The 22,938-nt window shown below is 34.4% G+C and overlaps 1 protein-coding gene across 3 annotated transcripts in view; it reads right to left on the bottom strand.

Annotated features, from left to right (window-relative positions):
- Window positions 1-22,938, bottom strand: part of CRISPLD1 (cysteine rich secretory protein LCCL domain containing 1) — a 68,388-nt gene that overhangs the window by 5,202 nt on the left and 40,248 nt on the right. For 2 of the 3 annotated variants that reach the window (XM_042973545.1, XM_007080348.2), the window contains exons 3-13: window positions 16,298-16,416; window positions 15,831-15,963; window positions 14,057-14,172; window positions 13,292-13,392; window positions 11,507-11,647; window positions 11,223-11,283; window positions 11,047-11,113; window positions 10,707-10,837; window positions 8,954-8,997; window positions 8,788-8,860; window positions 3,304-3,379 (exon numbers count right to left, since the gene is read on the bottom strand). In XM_042973545.1, the coding sequence (XP_042829479.1) occupies window positions 3,304-3,379; window positions 8,788-8,860; window positions 8,954-8,997; window positions 10,707-10,837; window positions 11,047-11,113; window positions 11,223-11,283; window positions 11,507-11,647; window positions 13,292-13,392; window positions 14,057-14,172; window positions 15,831-15,963; window positions 16,298-16,416 (1,062 nt within the window). Of the gene's footprint in view, window positions 1-3,303; window positions 3,380-8,787; window positions 8,861-8,953; window positions 8,998-10,706; window positions 10,838-11,046; window positions 11,114-11,222; window positions 11,284-11,506; window positions 11,648-13,291; window positions 13,393-14,056; window positions 14,173-15,830; window positions 15,964-16,297; window positions 16,417-22,938 lie in introns of those variants that run through there. The other variant, XM_015536751.2, reaches the window with a different exon arrangement.

Raw genomic sequence — 22,938 nt, 5'->3', positions numbered from 1 at the left:
TCCCACAAAATGAAACACTTGAACTGTTTCTGTATGAAACAATCCCCCCTCATATCCCAGGGGTCTTTTCTGATCGTACTAGTGTGTTCTATTTTTCTCTCTATGCACATGTGAGTGACTTAATGTGCTGTTTTAAGTTCACATAAGCATGTGCATCTTACATGACCTTGCTTTATTACTGTGCTCTGAACTTTGTGGCATCAGTCAGAACTTATTAGATCAGAGAGCCTGAATGCCAAGCTGTTTAATCCTTTTCATGCTTTTGCTATATCAAAAAATACCATATATCTAAAACCTCGTATCGTTACTCCAAAGAGGCATTTTATTCACAGTTTAAAGTTCCTCACTGATTTAATATTTGTATCCAATATGGTTCATAACAGATGAAATTAAAAATAATTCTGTACGCATTTCAGTATTTATCTTGCTCTGTTAAAAGAGTATTATCAGCATTTTCCCCAAGGCATAAAAGTGCTTACATATAACATTCACTAAATCCAAGCACTTAATATGTTTTGAAACTATTGTTTTGCCCATAACTATGCAGTCAGCAGGCATTCCTATTTGAGTTCAAAGGTCAGAAGAGATTTTCTTTTTATACCCGTACTTTGTAAGAATTAACATATCACGAAAAAAAGAATTTATCTGTGAAAACAGTGGAACACTTTTAATGAATGCAGAAATTAACTTTACTTGTAACAAATGAGAAAAATTCAAAGCAATAAAATGTACAAGTAGTAACGGAAAGAAACAGAGAGAGAGAAAGGTGGAGGGGTTGAGGGAGAGAGAAATTTTTCCATATCTTGTATTTAAAGAAATAATATATTTTGTGTGTGGGGGGGGAGGGGGAGTTTGGTAGTTAATGCTTGAATCTCTGAATCTGTACTGACCACATAATAGTAGTCCTTGCATTTCCAACTAACTCTTAAAATGATTTTATACAATCATTTCCTATACATAATTGCCTATGCAGTCCAATAAGGTAGGAAGATAAAATGATCTCAAGACACAAAGTCTAACAAAACCTAAACTCTAGAAAAATAGACGGCCTATAGGTATAAGAGGGTATAGGATATTATGAAAGATTTTCACCGGGCATGATTAAAATTTAAAGTTTGGTGCTTAAAGGGACAATCTAAAAAGAATAACTTCTTCTGAAATCTTTGAAGATTCTAGATAGGCTTATTCATGTACATTTATGGATTTATTTCTTCAACAAATATTTATGTGCAAGGTATTTGCTAAATTTCTGATGTCACTGTGTGCTCTAAGTTTTGTTAAGGCAGGATATAATTCTGTCTTGTTCACAGGTTGGCATACATCAAACTGTTAATAAAAAATGATGCTCCAATTGCCTGGCTGTTGCCCTCATGGAACTTCAAAATAATAAAAGAGATAGAGAAATAGTCATAACACTAACAGAATCAGGTAAGTGCTAAAAGTAAAAAAAAAAATAAAGTTCTAGGGGTTGAAAGAAGGGCTATGTAATACATGTAGTAGGAGATCCAGCAAAACACTCCACAGAGAAAGTGGCAATAAATTAGGACGTGAAGAATGACCATGATTTTAACAGTCAGGAAGATAAGTAAAGCATGAGGACTAATAAATTATTATACCAGCAGGACATTTAAGCTGCATATAAGCACAGGGCAAAGCTGAAGCCTGGGAGGGACTCAGATGTGGAGAACAATTGCAAAGGTAAAGCTGAATGAAAACAAACCCTGGACTTCAATGAACTCACCAACAGAAATAAGGTGGTAAATACTGTTTCAGGTCTCTTTTTACAAACCTACTTCCATGGTATTCTATTGAATATGTGCTTCAAGAGTGTATTTCCTGAATTTGTTTTTGCAACTCTCTGGCTTAGAAATTTGTAACGGTTTCTAAATGTCTGCCACATAAAATCTAAACTCATCAACATGCATTCAGACTCTCCATTTACATGTTTCAAGAGCTGGATACCCCACCCCTCACACAAAATTGGCTGCAACCCCTTTTAGATTCAATGCTCACCTGCTCAAAGATAAGCAAACCTATGTGTTATGCATACATCTCGCTTGCTGTCATCTCCCCGTTTTTGTAAATGTTATTCATCCCACCTAGAATGTGTCCCTAATCCAATTCCCCAACCCACACTTGAAACCTGGCTCAAAAAGCACTTGCCCATACCGAAGACCTCCCAGCTAAGAGTCCTTGTCCAACCCAGTAATGTTGTCCATTATAACATCCCCTCAAGTGCTTTCTTTTCATATGTATTTTAACATATTATCTGTTCTTGATTTTATGGTGCTCTTTAAATCTTGCCATTTGCAACAATATGGACGGAGCTAGAGTGTATTATGCTAAGCAAAATAAGTCAATCAGAGAAAGACAAATACCATATGATTTCACTCATATATGGAATTTAAGAAACGAAACACATGAATATATGGGAAGGGGTAAAAAAGAGGAGAGAGGGAAACAAACCACCAGAGACTCAATGACAGAAAACAAACTGTGGGTTGATGGAGGGAGGTGGGTGGGGGATGGGCAAGATGGGTGATGGATACTAAGGAGGGCACTTTTTGTGATGAGCACTGGGTGTTGTATGTAAGTGATGAATCACTGAATTCTACTGAAACTAATATTGCACTGTATGTTAACTAAAATTTAAATTTAAAAAACTGGTAAAAAAATAAAATTTTTTAAAACAAAAGAAAAACATGTTCCCTTGGCAGTGTAAGATATTGTTCATACATTTGACAATCTCTTAATTATCAAGTTTACATTACAAATACTGAAGAACCAAAAGGAAGATTTAAAAAAACAAAATGAGGGGCACTTGGGTGGCTCAGTCGGCTAAGTGTCTGACTCTTGATCTCGGCTCAGGTCATGATGTGGTTCCCGAGATAGAGCCCCATGTGCTAACACTGTGGAGTCTACTTGGGTCTCTCTCTCCCTCTCTCTCTCCCTCCCCTCTGCTCTCTCTCTCTTTCAGAATAAACTTCAAAAAATAAAAAATAATAAAAATACAAAATGAATTTTCCTTCAGAAGGATGCCTCTGGTCTATTTCAAAAGTGTCTGATATAACATATATGGGCAGGACATAAAAAAATTTTGGTAAAAATAAATTATTATACACTCATATTTGCATAAGAATAGTTGTTTTTCAGTGTTATTATTGATTAGCTTCTCTGAGAATATGTATACCAACACAGAATCTGTTTCCTTTTTCTATACATAAATGTATATACATACATTTAAATATTGTGTAAACACATATATACATGAATACTGAGAGCTGCATAAATTAAAGTACTTACATCAGAATAAACTCGAGTTCCAATTACACGAGCATAATGTGGATTTGCCTGCATACAGTTACGAGGACAGTAGACTCTGAAAAAAATATATATATACAAATATTAAGTAGCAGGTTTCTTTAGCCATTCTTACTCATAAGACCACAGACATGCATACACAAATGTTAACAGCATTCTCACCCTATTCATTTTTTTTTTTTTCTAAAATAGGTCAATTGTAGAAGCCAGGCAGTAGATGCAATTGCTTCTGCTTAATTTACCCACTTCCAGCTTTTGGCACAAATGTGCTTCTTTTATTTTCTAACTTAACCAGGAAGCTTTCTAATTTAGGGGTTAAGCAGAAAGACACATCAGGTTGTATCTCTCAGTATCTGGGAACTGTACCCAATGTTTCTGTAGGATTTAATAAACAGGTAACTTGAAAAACTGACTCATTGTCTGACTCACACATCTAGCTTCTTTCTTCTATGTTCACATCTTTGGTATATCCTTCAATTCCATGGTTTTAATTATGATTATAAGTTACTGATTTCCAAATATGTATCCCCAGTTGAGACCTCCTAGTTCCAAATTTGTGTCCTATTGCTTATTCAATATCTCCACTAAAATCTAATAACAATTTCAAACTAAGGGTGTTTACAACCAAATTCCTAATCTTTTCCTCCAGTCCCCATATCTGTTCCTTATGTAGGCTTCATACAATAAATGGCGACTCCATTATTTCAGATCCTCAGGCCAAAAACTTTATTCTAGCTTCAATCCCTCTCTTTATCTCACACCTTACATTCAGTCCGCCAGCAATTTCTATTGGTCATCCATGAAATAAAATCAGAGCATCCCTAAACACCTCAGTTACTATAGCTCCAGACTTTATCATCTGGTGTCTAGCTTACTGCTATAGGCTTTCCTATGATCTCCCTGCTTCCAACCTTGCTCCTTCCAGTGTTGGTTTTTTTCCCACTTGAATTAAAGCACACAAGACCAATCATATCATTCTTCTGCTCCAAATATTCTAGTGGCTTTCCATCTCGTTCAGAATAAATGAAAAAAATCCTTACAATGGCCAATAAGTCCTGCATATCCTGTCCCCCCATTATCTTTCTGACTCCATATCCTCCTCCTCTTCCACTTCTTCCCCCAGATCCAGTCATATTGGCCTGTCACTTCTCAAACATACAAAAATAGGCTCTTCCTCAGGGCCTTTGCACCTATCTTTCTCTGAGCATGGAATATTCTTTCTCCAGATATCCTATTGCCTTACTGATATCTGATTGGCTTAGCTCATTTAAATAACATTTCCAAGGGACACGTGGGTGGCTCAGTCGATGAAACGTCCGACTTTGGCTGCTCAGGTCATGATCTCAAGGCTCATGAGTTCGAGCTCCGTGTCATGCTTACTGCTGTCAGCTTGGAGCCTGGAGCCTGCTTCAGATTCTGTGTCTCCCTCTCTCTCTACCCCTCCCCCACTCATGCTCTATCTCTCTCTCACTTAAAAATAAATAAACATTAAAAAATTTTAAATAAAAAATAAATAACATTTCCAAAAGCTTTTTATTTCCACATAGGATCCAATTATCACTGTTCAATCAATCACATGATTAAAAACTCCACTCTGAGAGTTCAAGAAACTATCAAGTGGCACTTTTTTTTTTTAAATCAATGGGCTCTTTGATTCACACACACACACACACACACACACACACACACACACACATAAAAGGACATTAAAAACTACATCTGGAAAAAAGGGAATTCATTTTAGTAAATAAATCAGAGTCTCAACAAAATGATTACATGAAAATCACTGTCTGATGAAGGAATCAATGATTTTACCAAAAGTATTCTAAACTCTTTTTTTAATGTTTATTTATTTTTGAGAGAGTGAGACAGATTGTGAGCAGGGGAGGGGCAGAGAAAGAGAGAGACACAGAATCCAAAGCAGGCTCCAGGCTCTGAGTTGTCAGCAAAGAGTCTGACAGGGGGCTCAAACCCACAAACCGTGAATTCATGACCTGACCTGAAGTCAGAGGCTCAACCCACTGAGTCAGTCAGGGGCCCCTTCCCCAAAGTATTCTAAAAATACTTCAATTGCAACTACCTTTACCAACTGAAGCAACTCCTTCCTAAGATAGCTTTTAAGAAATAGCTGCATTTCTTATTTCTAAAATCTGTATAATACTGTTTACTTTAGAGGATATATGCTTCTTATAGCATCTAAACCAGAATCATTTAAATATAAATAAATGAGTTTTATAACTTTAAATTAAAGAGTTGATTTTTATAAAAGATGCTGTTGGGGGTTTCTATAGGAGGAAAGTTGTCCCCATTGAATGTGAAATTTTCTATGTGTGTTTGAGAACAGTTGGGCATTCACTGCCCATCCTATGGTAGTAATAGGTGCTCAGCCCTTAGGATCATACTGTGCTGGCTCTACCTTGACCATATTTGGCACTTGGTTTGTGGAAGGCCAACGTGAGTAGCTCCAAACTGAGATAGTTTCTACTTAGGCAAGTTCAGATCAAAGATAGACTGAAGGAGGTTTTTACTTGATTGTGTTCTAATCTCTGGTTATAACACCTTGTTATGTGTTACTAAGAATGTAGACAGTGACCTGGTAAACATTCTTTTGTATACAATTTACTTATAAGCATTGAATAAAAATGTATCAACATTTTAGTGACACCTGCTTTTACATCTTGGACATTCAATAGGCTTCAAAGCTCTGATTATTTATAGATACATGTTAAGCATGATATGATTTCTGCCCTCCCCCTCCATGTGTCATCCCCAGGCCAGAAAAAAAGATTTCTAATAACACACACAAACACATGATACTTATAAGGTTATGGTACTGAATCATAGAGATTGCTTATTTGGGTCTATTCTATCAGCTATGGAACCTCTCAAGGACACAACTATACAGGTAAATATTGTTTCTTCATGCTCATCTTGAGTTAATTTCCTTTCGTTTATTTGCCCTGGGCATTTTCTCCCCAAAAGATTTATGTCTCAACTTATTTAAGTTATATGAAATTCTTAAACAGATGTACCAACCACATGGTTCCCTAAAAGTTATAAACTGTCATATAAATAATGTGTTATAACACAATTTATGACACTGTTACAATTTTTATATGAGAAAAGACAACCCTTTGTTTCAGTAGTCTCTAAAAGGAAACAGAAGGGTGAATTTCCAGACTACGTAAGGTCAAAATTATGTATAAATCATTACTTCTACCAATTTGTTACGTTGGTAGCAGTAAAAGATAAAATTTAACTAGAAGAGTTTTTCTTTTGGGGCAATATTTCCCTTTCTGGAATAACCAAAGAAACAGGAAAAATGTATTAACAGTCTACTTGAGTGATTTTCTGTTTATTTTGGAACAATATTACTATAAATTTATGCCACAGATATTAAAATTGCCATTTACTTAGCATCTACTAGAGGAAGGCTTTATGCTGGAATACTCTATCGGGATTATCCTTACTATTCGGTCTTCATAGCCTAGTCACATGGCTGAGAGGGCCTAGCATTATACTGTACATAGTCGGTATTTCATAAATATTTATTAATGGATAATTCTAAATTATTTATGAGAGATGGAGACAGAATGAGTGGAGAAGGGGCAGAGAGTGAGGGAGACACAGAATCTGAAGGAGGCTCCAGGCTCTGAGCTGTCAGCACAGAGCTTGACACGGCACTTGAACTCACATGAGATCATGAGATCATGAGAACCATGAGATCATGACCTCAGCCTAAGTTGGACGCTTAACCGACTGAGCCACATAGGTGCCCCAAGAAGTACCCACTTCTTACATCATCACAGTCTTCTATTGCCTTGTAAACAACCAATATTATTAAGTAAAATATTACCTTAGTTTTAAAAGGCTAAGTGAAGGAGTGCCTAGGTGGTTCAGTCGGTTATGCGTCTGACTTCAGCTCAGGTCATGATCTCGCAGCTCGTCAGTTCGAGCCCCACATCAGACACTGTGCGGACAGCTCAGAGACTGGAGTCTGCTTCAGATTCTGTGTCTCCTTCTCTTTCTGCCCCTCCCCCACTCATGCTCTCAAAAATAAATAAACATTAAAAATTTTTTTAAAAATAAAAGGCTAAGCGATGAAGCTTTTCCAAAATAAACTTTTCCATAAAAAGTGAGCTCCTTCAGTTTTTTTAGTAACTACAGTTTATCAATTATAATTCTATCTCAAATCTCAGTATTGGTTCTTGGAATTAATATGTGATTTCCTTGTATTAATGGAAGAAATGTGGAAAGAGTAGGTATGAAAAGAACTTCTTCATTTTTCCTATGTACGATTATGACTTATAGCCATAATACTTCTAACAATTTTCACCTTAGTGTGGTCAAGGTAAATGAAGCACTTTTTTTTTTTAATGTTTATTTTTGAGAGAGAACGACAGAGGCAGAGTGCAAGCGGGGGAGGGGCAGAGAGAGACAGAAACACAGAATTCAAAGCAGGCTCCAGGCTTGAGCACAGAGCCCGATGTGGGGCTCGAACTCACAAACCGTGAGATCATGACCTGAGCCAAAGTCAGACGCTTAACCGACTGAGGCACCCAGGTGCCCCAGAAGCACTCTTTCATTAGTGTATAGTAGATAAACTCCATTATAATTTTTAAAAAGACGGTATACAAAACAAAAAAAAAAGAAAGGCAGAAGATGGGCTTTTTGACATACCAATCTCAATTAGATTTATCTAATTTAGGAAGTGGATGGAAATATTTAAAAATATGTGTGTCATTCAGTGGTAATGACTTGTTGCAGACTGAATGTTTGTGTCCCCCCAGATTCATATGTTGAAGCCCAACTCCCATTGTGATGGTATTTGGAGATGGGCCTTTATGGAGTTAATTAAAGTTAAATGAGATCATCAGGGTTGGGCCTTGATCCCAAGAAAGGAGAGTCTCTCCTCTCTCTCTCTCTTTCTGTCTCTCTCAACCTACCTCCCCTGCCTTGTGAGGACACAAAGAGAAGGTACCATCTGGCAACAAGGAGACAGGCTTCAGAAGAAACCAAAACTGCCAACACCTTGATCTCGTCTCCAGCTTCCAGAATTACCCAGAATTACGTGAAAATAAACTTCTATTTTTTACACCTCCCCCCCCCCCCACACACACAGTCTATGGTATCTTGTTACAGCAGCCTGGGCAGACTAAGATATGTGAACATACAGAATACACGCACAGCCCTGGTATTATGGAACAGACAAAAGCACTCTGGTGTTTGGAGAAAGCACACTAGGAGTGTCTGGATAGCAGGGAGTTCGTGATGAACCATGCTCCCTTTTGCTTCGCAGTTCAAGACCACAATTATAAATGGATAATTCTATCCATTCACAAGACCATACGCCCTTCAAATCCTGGAGACAGCAGAAGTCCAGGCAAAAACCGTTATCACAGAGTAAAAGCCCAATCCACGTATGTTCACTGGTCAAGAATAATGAGACAATTTAGAAAACATTACCTTGGGCAATGTGAAGCAGGCTTATGAAAGGGACAGAGCTGTTCCACAGTTGTTTCACAAGTGACAGCCTGAACTGAAGAATTAAAACACAAGACAATAAGCAACTCTTTGGCAATAATAACATGCAACAGGGTGGTAAGAAAATAAGGTTTAAAAAAGTGCTAACCTGTTACTTTAGAGACTGTGAAGGAATTAGCAGACTGATATTTGCTGAAAATAAGAACATAAAAATGTCAATCATTTTTTAGATGCATCATCATCAACATAATTTCTGGTATTTTTTCGGTCTATGAATACTTTGTTTCTTCTTAAACATTCTTACTTAAATATCTAAATAAGCTGTAGTGTAAGAATACATCATCTATTTTATGTTAAGTCCATATTAACTTCAAGTATGAACCAAATCAATACGAACCAAATTAATCATTCTTAATATTAGAGGAGGATCTCTTCTCATGACTAATCTCAAAAACATATAGATAATAGCATAAAGCCACATAGATTTATATCTACATATTTGTTTCCTATTAAAATTAAAACTCTAACTATACTAATTCCCTGTCACCATAGAACAGAACTATTTAAACTCTCACAATGGTAAATACAAAGTAGCGTTATAAGACTTTTAGATCATAAGTACCTAAAGGAATGTGTGTTATTCATTTTTTTGTTCCCCCAGTACCTAGTAAAATGTCAACAATGAAGGAATTCCTCCTTATTGTATGCATCATTAAAAAGCAGGATAGAAGAATAGGTATTACATTATATATCAAAATTTTTAATTGGCTTAATTATACCCAGAGTTTCAGAAAAATATCTACTACAAAAGATAAAGCTTATTTGTGATAGTATTTTAATAGGACACACCCTTAATGTTTCAAGTTTCTGTAATAAACAAAAATTAAGTTCAAACAAAAAAAAGTAAATAGGATCAATTTTCTTGAATCCAATGTTTGGCTTACTGAAGGTCATAACTTTTGTTATTCATTGAAGGTAATTAATACATTTTACTGAATTAATAAGCCAATCAATAAATGCTTCTATACAGCTCTTGCTTAAGAGAGATTGCTAAGCACTGAAAACCATCCATAAAGCCTTTGAACAAAATTATTTACATAGAATAACATTCCATCAAATTTTCAAGAGTTTTTAATAAATTCTTTCTTATCATTATGAATCCTCCACTGTGGAGTCACGCAATTGTAAAGTTAACAAAGGAAAGAAACTATGTCATACATCCTAAGAAAAGGAATTCCATATGAGGTTCAAAGTTTACTTTTTACACAGAAGAAACACACTACAGTTATTTCAAAAGGCCACATTTTTCTAACTTGTATAGAGTTTATATCAAAATATGCAGTGCTCTAAAATAATATGTTTCATATATTTAATATGAGAAACATTTCAAAAGTTAATGCTTTCATGTTGAGTTAAATTACATTTAGATGGACAAAAGGTACATAGTATACATTTACATTTTAGAGAACTTTTCAAAATGCTCTTTTACCTACTAATATAGTTTATCTTATTAGCAAAGTTACTGTTGCATGAAATAATCCATTTTCCATAAACAGGGCAGGAAAGTACACAAAACAATTAGCCTTCTCTGAGCTATTTTATTTTATAGCTGAAAAATCTGTTGCTTTACATTAGGGATAACTGTAAATCTATACATCCTCAATGAAACTCCAGAAAATGTGGAGCTTTATTTAGCATGTTCTTTATAAGCAGAAAATGTTCAACGTTGAATTTAGATACTTTGGCTCCTTTTTGTCTTTGAAATTACACAGCTGAAGTGAGCTGAAATGACAATTACCAAACTTCTCTATAAATTCTTCTATGCTTTGTTCTAAAAGAATTTGTCAACTCATTATTAAGATTTAAAATCATCTCATCCAAAAGGTCATTTGGGTACTTACCCAATTGTCTGAACACCATTTCTATTGGATTTGATGAAATAATGTTTTCTTCCTTGTCTAGTGATATCCACCCAACCACCATCATTGTCTATTATGCCATAATGAATTGCGGCTCTACAAATGCTGGATTGCTTAGAGAAAAAGGAAGGGAGAAAAGAATATTAAAACACTAAGATTGCTACATAGGACATGACTAGCTATTACTTAAATGACTTTAAATTAAACAAACATATCTGAGCAAAATATCTATACTTCATATAAATCATTATGTTTGCATTAAAAAAATCAAACTTTATATAGAAAGATCCTGTTCCAAAATCATTATATTTATTATACTTACCATTTCATAATGTACACTGCCAATAACTTTGGCTTTACTATCCAAACAGCCAGCAGGGCATTCATATCTAGATGAAAGAAATCAGGAACAAAATTTAGTTTCTCTGAATGTTAGTGTGAAATAAAAATATTACTTGTATTTTGTCAGGTAATTTTGAAAATAAGGATAAACATTACCTATTGCAGGTTGTTCCCTTGCACTGATCTCTTAATCTTACTTCACAAGAAACAATTTGGGCTGAAAAGTAAAAAAAAAAAAAAAAAAAAAAAAAAAAAAAAAAAAAATATATATATATATATATATATATATATATATATATACCAAAATAATTTAGGTAATGTATAAGTCACTACAATTCATCAAGCTTTGCCACTCTAAAAATGTCCAAATTAACAAAATATAGTTGCATCTGTCATCTACATAAACTTTAACATTTTTGTAAATAATGCAGAGCTCTTACACATTTGCTGTGTGCTTATGACTTCATTTCTGTTGCTATCATCTGCTCTTGTCTGAATGTGGGTGTCCCAGACTTGTGACTGCTGCCGTTCAATTTCATTTGTTTCTTCTTCTTGAGGAGGGTAATACCTGTCTGATCCTTCTGTTAGAGAGAATGGATGTAAGAAATATGAATCCACCTTAAATGTGCACAAATCATCAAATAAAGGTATACCTTTATATGCCTGTGTAACATTTAAAACTAGAAAAATCTGTAGTTTCTTGGCACAGATTTTGGCTTGAGGTGGTGATCTTATGTAGTGCGCTGGAGTAAATAAAATACATGGATAAGCCTTTGAGCTCTTGATTCATTTATGCTTAATAAATGAAAAAAATCGGCTAATACTAAATGGAGTCATTTCTAAACTTTGATTTATATTTAAGAGTGGTATCAGTGATTGCCTTTCATAATGCCACCATGAAGTCTACCTAGTGATCTGATGAAGTCAGGGCTTTCGTATGACATGAAATCATATTTTTAGGAGAATCACATTTAAAATTTCCAAAAGCATCACATTTAAAATTCTCCCAATAGGAAATTTAGCTTAAAGAAGGACTGACATGCCCTTTTAATTTACTACAATATCAGTTTCCACGGAAAGGTTTTCCTCTTTTAGAAGGAAATTCAAAATGCAGAAATTTATGAGTTTAATTTTTTTCCAGGTTATTTATATCAAGGGCTTAACAGTGGCACAATTTGGAAAGGTGTGTTATTTTCATGTATGTCCAAGGACTCCGAACCTAGAAAAGGGAAGTATGACTTCAGAGGAAAGTCAGTTTTAAGTAAAATAGTGGCCACTGGTGAAGGGGCAAGTAAGTCGGAGGTTTAGGGATGGCCAAAAATGGAAAACAGACTCACACACAATGAAAAATGCTTCCAGGAATGCAAAATGGCTCATATAACAGTGAAATACTATACTGTTACTTCTTGTCTGTTCATTATACTAATGAGCACTCAGTCATCAAGGGGAAAAAAAGGCACATCCCTTTATGAATACTGAAAAAGAGCTGCATTTATTCATGTTTTCTGAAACACTTAGTCTACATTAATCTTCATTTGGTCATCATGAAGAAAAAAGTACAAGGGAGTAGAAATGCCCAACAAGAGTGGAAGTTTTACAAAGCTTTATCATCTAAGTTTGCTCTTCATGTGCTGTAAACAGGACACTGTATTTATATGCACATTTTAGGACATTAAATGCATTTCAGAGCACTACTTTTACAATAGTTTTACAATACTATTTTATCTTTTTTATTTGTCATGTTGGCCACAAGAGATTATATACTCTGTAGCAAGAAGCAGAGAGTTAGTGCAATTCATTGACCATCATTCAGTAACATTCATGGATAGGTATATGGGCAAAAACTTTTAAAGTGTTAAAAATAAATTGCATTAGATTGCTAAATCCTTCAAAAATGAAGACACTTGTGAAAACAACTGTAGTCAATAATATATCAAGATCGCTTTTAAAAATGCAAATATACTTGTCACTCTAGGATAATCTCAAAGTAGAATTAGAAGTGGTTATGTGGAATAATGATGAAACTTTCTTTTAAATACAAATTTGCTATAATAGACATTCATATATTTTTAAAATATTTTTAATGGCTTCAGATCTTTTAAATAGAGTTCTGGAAACTTTGTAAGTAATAATTAAATATGCTTTTTGCCTTTCAAGTACAAATTAATGCAGATGTTGGATTAAAATATAAATCAAACTGAATACTGTGACACAATAGCACATACCTTTGTAGCATAGATTTTCTCTGCAGCCTCCTCCAAAACTAGGTGGGCAGGCAGAACAGGGCCGTCCATGTTTATAGGGGGCGTGACCCCACCAGTTTCCCCTTAAAGAGAAGATCCACTCTAGTAAGAGGTAGTCTAATAACATAATTTATGAGACACTATAAAATATTACTATCTTCTAAATAACGACTTTGGTATGCATATTTAAATCATTTATATTTTTCATCGGAGTCCCTTTGGTTACTAGGTTTCTATGTAAACTGCTGCCTTATTATTTTGAAAATATTCTAAGTAATTGTTATGTACATTGTTAAAAATTACAAAATTAAACTTTTACAGAACACCGAACTCTATTATGGGATATTCATCTATATTCCATTCGTTTTAATAAACAGACTTTAGACTTAGATTTGACCCTAAGTACAGTTGTAATATTTTCAACATAATCATTCAATGGTCTTTACACAGGTGAAAATATATTTCTCAGTTAATCTATAGATGCTTTTCTCTAATAAATCCAAATTATTAAAAATACCTGTGGAATATAATAATATGTAAAACTGAAGTCATAAAAATATAATCCCTGTGTTGAGAAAGATCATATTTTCAATTTTCATATTTCTTTTAAGGGCTGAGGTTATGCATCAGGCAACCATAACTGTTGCCATATTAAGTAAACTGAGTTAAAGCAATATACTCAACTATATATATATGATAATACATATATACAAATTTACATATAAAAGTAACGTTTTGTCTACTTACTTTGGGGAATAGTTGCACACCAAGTAGACAGCTTTAGGCCATATTTGCCCCCAAATGTTCATGTTATGACACAAATTAATGGCACAGCCTATTCTGTTACTTGTTGCCCACACCACCTACATTAGAGAAAAGAAAATATATACACAATGGAATACTACTCAGCGATGAAAAAGAATGAAATCTTGCCATTTGCAACAATGTGGATGGAACTAGAGGATACTATGGTAAGCAAAGTAAGTGAGTCAGAGAAAGATATATGAGTTCACTCATCTGTGGAATTTGAGAAACTCAACACATGACCATAGGGGAAGGGGAAGGGGAAGGAAAATTAAGATAAAAACAGAAAGGGAGGCACACCATAAGAGACTCAAATACAGAGAACAAACTGAGGGTTTCTTGGAGGGGCATTGGGTACAGGGATGGGTTAAATGGGTGATGGGCATTAAACAGAGCGCTTTTTGGGATGAGCACCAGGTGTTATATGTAAGAGATGAATCACTGGGTTCTACTCCCGAAGCCAAGACTACACTGTATGTTAGCTTGAATTTAAATTTAAAAAAACAAAACAACAACAAAAAAACCCCAAAAAGCTTGGAAAAAGTAGGCCGAGATGAAGACAACAATATATATCAGAGAGAAATGTATAAAACTGAACTTGAGAAATGAATCTTTATCATTTAAGATGAAATAAGGCAATGTCAAAAGGATATTTTTCCTGAGGCTTTGGGCAGGGTTTAATTCAATCAGAAGAAGAGTGCTATGAGTAAATAACTCTAACTATAAAAAGTAATAAGCATCTTCAAAATACACATTTAAATAGTTCAAAACTAAATAGTTCAAAAGTGACATCCTCACAAACCTAAATGCTATGTTAATGTTTCCATGAAAAAGCTTACCTAACAAAGGAACAGAATTCACATCTTAAACTGTATTGGAACAAAAATTTATGGGTTCAATTTCTAATATAATGTGTATTTTTCACGGCACCACTGGTTGTTATGGAATTCACCACTGATCTTAATCTTGTCACATGCAAAGGTAGACAGAACAATTTGCTTTATATTCACTAACAGTCAGCCATAAAAATGCTAGTAACTCAGGTCTGTGGTTTACCTAGTTGAATCCACCTTTTGTTGTTCAATTTAGAGGTTTAGAACTTATCTAATACGAAATGTGAACAATGAATAAAAAAACAGGTAAATGCTGCACACAGGTCAATATTGAATGTCATGGTAAATAACCTATAGTTTTATTCTTTGGAAAATAAAAAATACTGAAGATGGTAAATTCCTCCCGTTTGCATTTCCTGAGGCCAGACTAAACATGTTTTACATGTAAAATCATTGAAATAACATCTTTATTTAGAATGTTTGTTTATTTTTGTGGGGGGGTGAGGGGCAGAGAGAGACGGGGAACACAGCATCAGAAGCAAGCTCTGCGTTGCCAGCAGCAAGACCTATGTGGGGCTCGAACTCACAAACCACAAGATCATGAGCTGAGTCGAAATTGGTCGCTCAACAGACTGAACCACCCAGGTATCCCAAGATAATGTCTTTTTTTTAAACTGACTTTTGGACTTTTTCTAATAATTACTTTTATCTTTTATAGAAATTGATAAACCTATTCTACAGACATCAATATCTTTTTTCAATAACCATACCAAATTCACTAAGAAAGACATCCACGTTCAGTATGTAAATTCAGTTGTGTAAATTCTGCTGCAGTTACACAAACTCAACTTAGAAAAATGAGGCGTAATATACCCAAAACATACCTGTGTATAATGAGTACACACAGGTCCAGAACATCTGAATGGACAATACGGGTTGCATTCGTGTTCATACGGGTAGCTAAAGTCTCTCACTTCATCATACCATGCTTGTACATGAAATGTTGGGGGTCTGTATCTATTTGAGAGAAAATAACCACAAAGTGAGTAAAATTGGAGAAAAAATAAAATCAAATATTGCAAAATGTACTGATAAAGTCTGGTAGAGAGAGATTCTTGTGTAAGTTATTAATCGTAAGTACTATGCCCATTACGTTACCACTACATCAATGGTTTAAAACAAAAACTAAGTCTAACATATTGCTGGTTTTTCTGCTATTACTTTTATTTTGTTGGTGTGATTATTTGCTTTGTTTTTTGGCTTTAAGCCTCAGAAAATTTCTCATTAATGAATTAATAAGTATTTCAATCACTTATGTTTTCAAAAACAAAAAAGTTACACTTTACGCTACCTTCCCCAGTGGGCTCCCAAATTCTGCCCAATTGATGGAAGTAGGCTTGCAGGTCCGTGTTCCCACAAACAACTTTCTGCCCAGGATTCTGCAGATCTTTCCAGCTCAACATCCCATGTCTATAGTTCAAAACAGAAACAAAATACAGAAACACACATATGATGTATAGGTAGAATTCAGGTTTTTCTTCAGGCTATAATGTGATTCTATTCAGTTCTTCTGTTTTTCCCCTTTTTACTACTTTGCAAGGTCAACATCTCAATCTGAGTTCTCACCATCTTCCACCTAGATTTTTACACAAGCTTCCTAACTAGTCTCCCTGCCTCCATCTCTTATCCCTACAACCTGCCCCACAAATTTTTAGAATTACCTAAGTGAGCACAAATATGCTTAACTGACTCTTCTGTCTAAACACATAGAACAAACTCCCATATACATAAAGTTCAAGATCCTTGGTCACACAGTTCCTTATAAAATATGCTGTTCTTCGCTCTTGCTGGCATTGTTTTCTGTGTAAAACATTCTTCTCCCAATTATTTGTCAGATAGACTCTTATTCTTTCTTCATAATCCAGCTTTAGATAATACAGTCTAGATACCTTTTCAATTTTCTCAGATGTAAGCTATTCTCTCCTTAGGGCTCTTAGAGCTTTGTAATACTTCTTCGTTTAGCAGCTATTACAATGCAGTGTTAGTATCTATGTGTCTGTCTCCTTAACAAGACTATGAGTTGCTCATAGGCAATCATTTAACTCATGCCAGTTATCTTTGGCCTATTTTTTTTGTGTTTTGTGTCTGTCATATAGACAAGGTGATTAATAAACGCTTATTGAGTACATGAATGATTAATGAATCTGATTCCTATAAAAATATATATGCATTTTTATATACAACATTCAATGAGAGTGATTAAACTGTACTTTTAAAATAATTTACATGGGACGCTTGGGTGGCTCAGTCGGTTAAACGGCTGACTTCGGCTCAGGTCATGACCTCACAGTTTGTGAGTTCGAGCCCCGTGTCAGGCTCTGTGCTGACAGCCTGGAGCCTGCTTCAGATTCTGTGTCTCCCTCTCTCTCTATCCCTCCCCCACTCACACTATGTTTCTCTCTCTCTCTCTCAAAAATAAACATTAAAAAATAAATAAATAAAGTAAAATAATTTACAAAGAAGTATTTAAAATTACAAAACTACTACTGAAATTATTTTCTATGTCCTAGGTTTAATATTCAATTAGCTAATTTGAAAAACCGGCAGTGTTTGGTAAATGTGAGGGTAGAAACAGAGCTGGGTTCAACCTTGGTAAAATAACAGAACTCTGGGCATGTTAAGAAGACTGAAAAATAGTTCTGGAACTGGAACATGACGACACAACCTAAGGTGATAGCAATGAGACTGGAGAAGAGCAGACAGACTGAAATCATGTTGCAGAATTTAAATTCCTAGAGGTTGACAGATGACTAAAGGTAGGTGGTAAGGGAGGAAAAAAAGATGAAGACAATGACGGTTAACAAATACGGAGAAAGAAAATAGAGAAGGAATAGATTATTGTCATGGAAATATGTCTAACGTATTTCAATGCAAATTTCTAGGGTGATATCTGTGATTCATGCAGTATGTATGCCAAGTAGAGTAGAAATACATGAATGAGGTTCTGGGAAAAGAAATTTGTGATGAAGACATGAATTTTGAATTATCACCCAAAGATGACTTTCTTCAGGAAGATGATACAGAATGAGAAGGGGAATGAAAAGAAAATTCTGGGGCTATCAAAATTGAAAGGGAGGAAAAAAAAACGAATTAGTAACATAAACCAGGGAAAATGGGATCGAAAGGTTAAGGGAACACTGAAAGAAGGTTAAGTTATACAAACAATGGGACAAGGATTGGAGGATTAGAGAGTGGGCAACAAAATCAAATGCCACGGAAAATTCCAGAAAGACAAGAGATGCTAAGTACTAATTCACGATCAAAAGCAATCACAGAACAATGCTGGGGAGAAAATCAGAACACACAGGCACATATGTGACTGGAAGGAGAAAGTGGGGAAACCAAGTGTGGGTTACTCTGTTAATACTTTAGAAAGAAGAAGAGAGATAGGCAGAAGTTAAAGAAAAGTAACATGCCAGGTTCTCAGGGAGGATTTGTTTGATTGTCTTGATTTTTAAAGGATAGAAGAAACATAGTCATGACTGTAGGCCAAAGGAACGCACACCAAGGGAAAAAGACACACACACACACACACACACACACACACACACACACACACGTGCACAAGCCTTGAGGCCACTGTGATGATTTTAAAATACTCTTCCCCACAAGTCCCACAAAGGTGGTACTGAATTTCCTCCTCTTCCCTTCAGTTTGAGCTGGATAGTGAGTGGCTCTCTTCTAACACACAGAACGAGACTGAGACTTCTCAGACTGGGTTAAGAAATGCAGCCTCTATCCAGTTCTCTTTTAAGACACACATCTTGACAGACCTGAGGCAACAATTAGAGTCTGGCTACCCTGAAGACCTAGCTGGCAAGATAATGTGGAGAGATCACACACAGACTGAGGGATGCAGGACGAGTTTCCATTGAGTTTTCCTCGCCCAGGCATGAGTCAGTTTGCAAGTTTAGGTCACTGCAAACAAACACGTAAGAGATGACAAATAGGAATTACTCAGCTGAGCCCTTAAGAGAAACCATAGGACCCTTCTTCAAGGTCAATCTACTCTTGTTTTATAGCTGATTCTACAATCTCAGACGTCAGTTTTTCTGATGAAATTGAAGATGGATGCTTTTTTATAGAGGATAAACAACTAGCTCCAGATTTACAAATATGTTATATTGCAAAAGTTTGTTTACTCTGTTGTATAGAAATTGAAATAAAATCTAAAACATATCATTCAAATGCTTTAGGCTAGGCTTTCTTATTAGCAAAATGTGAATAGAAGATAACTCAGGTTCCTTCAAGGACTAAAATTCAATTATTGAGTATACACTATGGATAAGCTATTTTTTTAAGGTATGGTAGGTTTTCTATATAATCCACTAAAAATAAGGGGGGAAGCATATCAAATGAACCGTAATAATTCTAGAACAGGGACACATTATTTTAATATAAAAACAGAGGCAGAGGAACATACAACTAAAATTTCCTATTAATATTTAACAAATTAATTAGTGACAATTTTTAAAATAATTATTTTAAAGAATCTAGTCAAGCATAGGTGTTTACTAGGTAAAGTTCAATAATGAATATCAAGAAGACTCTTTAAAAAAATCTAATGAAAATATAGCTGTCCTGGAAGAAATATTATTGTGAAAACAGCATACAATGTTTATTTTTATGCCACAACATTATATTACATGTTTTATGACCACCAATAATTCATACCCATCCCGTTTAAATGTAAGTTAGTCTTTACACACTTCTATTTAAATTCAGGTTTGTAAATAAAATCAAGATGTCCTGACAGATGTTTTTTCCCCCCTCTGAACTATTAACCCAGCACTAATTTAAACCCAAACCACACTTAAAATTACCATTTCTTTTAAAAATGGGTACTTGAGGTGTGTAGAAATGAAAACCAGTCTATTTTCCAATTACATCTGTAAGCTGCTTCTTAGAGCACAGTGAAGTATTCAATGAAGTTTTAGTACTAAAAGAAACATTTAGAATACTAGTGAATTCTTTGTCTCCAGTGATATTTTTAAAGCTGGTTTAACATGGAGATTTTATCATTTCCTCTTGTGTATGTGTGCTTATATGAGAAATCCTAAATGTTAACAAAGGACTTCCAAAAGTAAACCTAGAAATACAAAGCAATTTTAGTACTAAAATATCATACTGGTAGAAATTGGAAATGTAGTATATAGTTATCTAGACATGTACATAAAATTCCACTATTATATTATCTTCAGTGAAACATGAGTGAACATATACAATTCATATTCTTAGCAAAATACCTGTTATCCTACAATAATAGATGATGATAGCTAGAAATCACACAGGAATGTAGTTTTAACAGAGTTAATACTAGGTTACCAGTGATAATATTAGTGATATTACTTTTCCTTTCTGTTTGAAACTCAGAATAGTTTTGTCTCTTGAAAACGATTAAGTATTTTCAAATATATCTTCTTGACCACAGTAAGTTTTCAGCTCTTTCCAGATAAACATAATTTGAAAATTCATGTCCTGGAAATTGTTTAATCTTTATAGCTTCAAAATTATGATTACAATACATCAAACGAATTAAAGGCCAAAGTTAGTCATTAAGACTTTTCCTGAAGATAAGCATTTTCTTATAATTGAACCTTCAAAACGGCTATTAAAAAAGCTCAAGTAAAAGGTAGGCTATTTTTCAAATAAAAATCAAACAATTTCCCACAGAGTAATGTTAAAGGATTTATTAATCATTTTCACTTTAGACTGTATTAAAGAACATGGAGTAAAATTTTGTGAGATTATCTGTCTGATGAAAATTTGTTTAAGTAGGACTCTACATAAATTACCCAAAGATCAGTGAGAGGGGTGGATACAATGGGCATCAATCAGTCCACATAATTACTGGTATACACTTATTAATAAAGATATCATGATAATTAGTCTACCAAAGAGAATACACTAGGTGACACTGAAGTTAAGTACTTTATTTTACAGAGTTGGATTCACCACTAAAGAAAATATGTAAATGAGTAAATAAAGACATTTCAATAGGAAATTGACGAATTTTAAACAGTCTGACACATTTAAATGCACAAAGAAATTATCTGTTGGATAGAAACTCTCATATAATTTCAGAATTGTTATATGTCATGCTAAGCAGGGAGAAATAGGATTGCAAGATTTTCTACCATTTCACAAAACTCCACCTAAGTGGATGAAGCCACGATAGGTCTTTTCCAAGACCTGTTGAGAAAAATGTCTTTAAATAGTGAAAGTAAACTTTTTATAAAACAACTGGAAAATATAATTGTTGTAATTAATTATACAACAAATCAAGAGTATCTAATACAGAAATAATGTTCCAACTCATTATACCTTTTTGACAAATTGATTTTTTAATGGATTTCCAAGATAAATGCAAAAGACAAAATTGGTCTTTTGACTATCACACTATTCGATAGCCTAATCAAATGCAAACATCAGTCCATGATACAATTGGCAATTTAATATGGACTTTTAAAATATGCATTGCTTTCTGACAAAGTAATAACGTTATGAACACACAGTGGTGTTGAAAAGGCAATTATGTTGGAAGTCCAGTCTAGGCTAGAAGTTCTGGTCTACTTCCCACCACTGAAAACTATAAATAGCAGGATAAAATTATTTTTAAAAACTATCTTAGCATTTGAAATAAATTTTGACAAAAGAGAATTTCACAAACATTCTTGTTTTGAGACATATACATCTGCATATTTAACTCAGAATACCACCCTTATATCTCCAGGCCTACCTCATTTGTGAGCAGTCAATGTTTGTTAGAAGTAATGACAGCACACTAGCTTTCAATTGTATTAAAAATACTCTTTCCCTAGTGCTAGTCTTCTGGATACATGCAAGTAAGGTCATTAGTGATAAATTTTTCTTTCGTTTCTTTGTATAGAGTAAAAATAAGCTTGCACTTGTTCAAAGTATTTCAATGGGTAATTAAAACACATGATACACCCTGGAAGAGTTTTCTTTCCTATTTAAATTATGTATTTTCAAACTTATCTCTTGATTATGTCAAGTTTGCCTTCTGTTTCCTTATCTATAAAAATAGGAAGCTGATATACGTCTCTTCAATTGTTTTCAGCTTTAAAATTCTATTATTTTGCACTTATTGTCCCTTATAGAATGTTCTGTATTGTTTATAAAACCTCGTAAAAACGTACAAACTGTAAAAGTCTGTAAAACTTCTGATGACAATTAAGGGCATTTCTAACTAAGAAGCAAAAGCTGTTTTGTGATTAAAAGCTGTTTTGTGATGAGGAGAGGACTAGAATGGACATTTTTTCCCCAAAGAAGACATACAGATGAGCAACAGGAACATGAAAAGAGGCTCAACATCACTAACTATCAGGGAATACAAGTCAAAACAATGAGATATTACCTCACCAATCAGAATGGTTAGAATAAAAAATATAAAAAAAAACAAACAAGAAATAACAAGTGTTAGGATGTGGAAAAAAGGAACCCTCTTGCACTGTTAATGGGAATACAAATTGGTTCAGCCACTGTGGAAAACAACGAGTTTCCTCAAAAAATAAAAATAGAAATACTATATAATCCAGTAATTCCAGTACTATTTAAACAAAGAAAACAAAAATACTAATTTGAAAAGATATATCTACCCCTTCATTCCTTGTGGCATTATCTATAATAGCCAGGATGGATACAATCCAAATATCTACCAAAAAATGAATGGATAAAGAAGATATGTTATTAGAATACAATGGAATATTACTTAGCCATAACAAAGAGATCTTGCCATTTGCAACAACATGCATGAATGGACCTAGAGGATATTATGCTAAGTGAAATAACTCAAAGAAAGGAAATACCATTTGATTTCACTTATATGTGGAATCTAAACAAACAAAGACAGAAACAGACTCATAAGGCAGCGCCTGGGGGGCTCAGTCGGTTCAGCATCTGACTTCGGCT

The sequence above is a fragment of the Panthera tigris genome, chromosome F2 (genome assembly GCF_018350195.1).
Source record: "Panthera tigris isolate Pti1 chromosome F2, P.tigris_Pti1_mat1.1, whole genome shotgun sequence".
Lineage (NCBI taxonomy): Eukaryota > Metazoa > Chordata > Mammalia > Carnivora > Felidae > Panthera > Panthera tigris.
The sequence above is the reverse complement of the archived record's forward strand: the minus strand, read 5'-3'. Positions and strand labels throughout refer to the sequence as shown.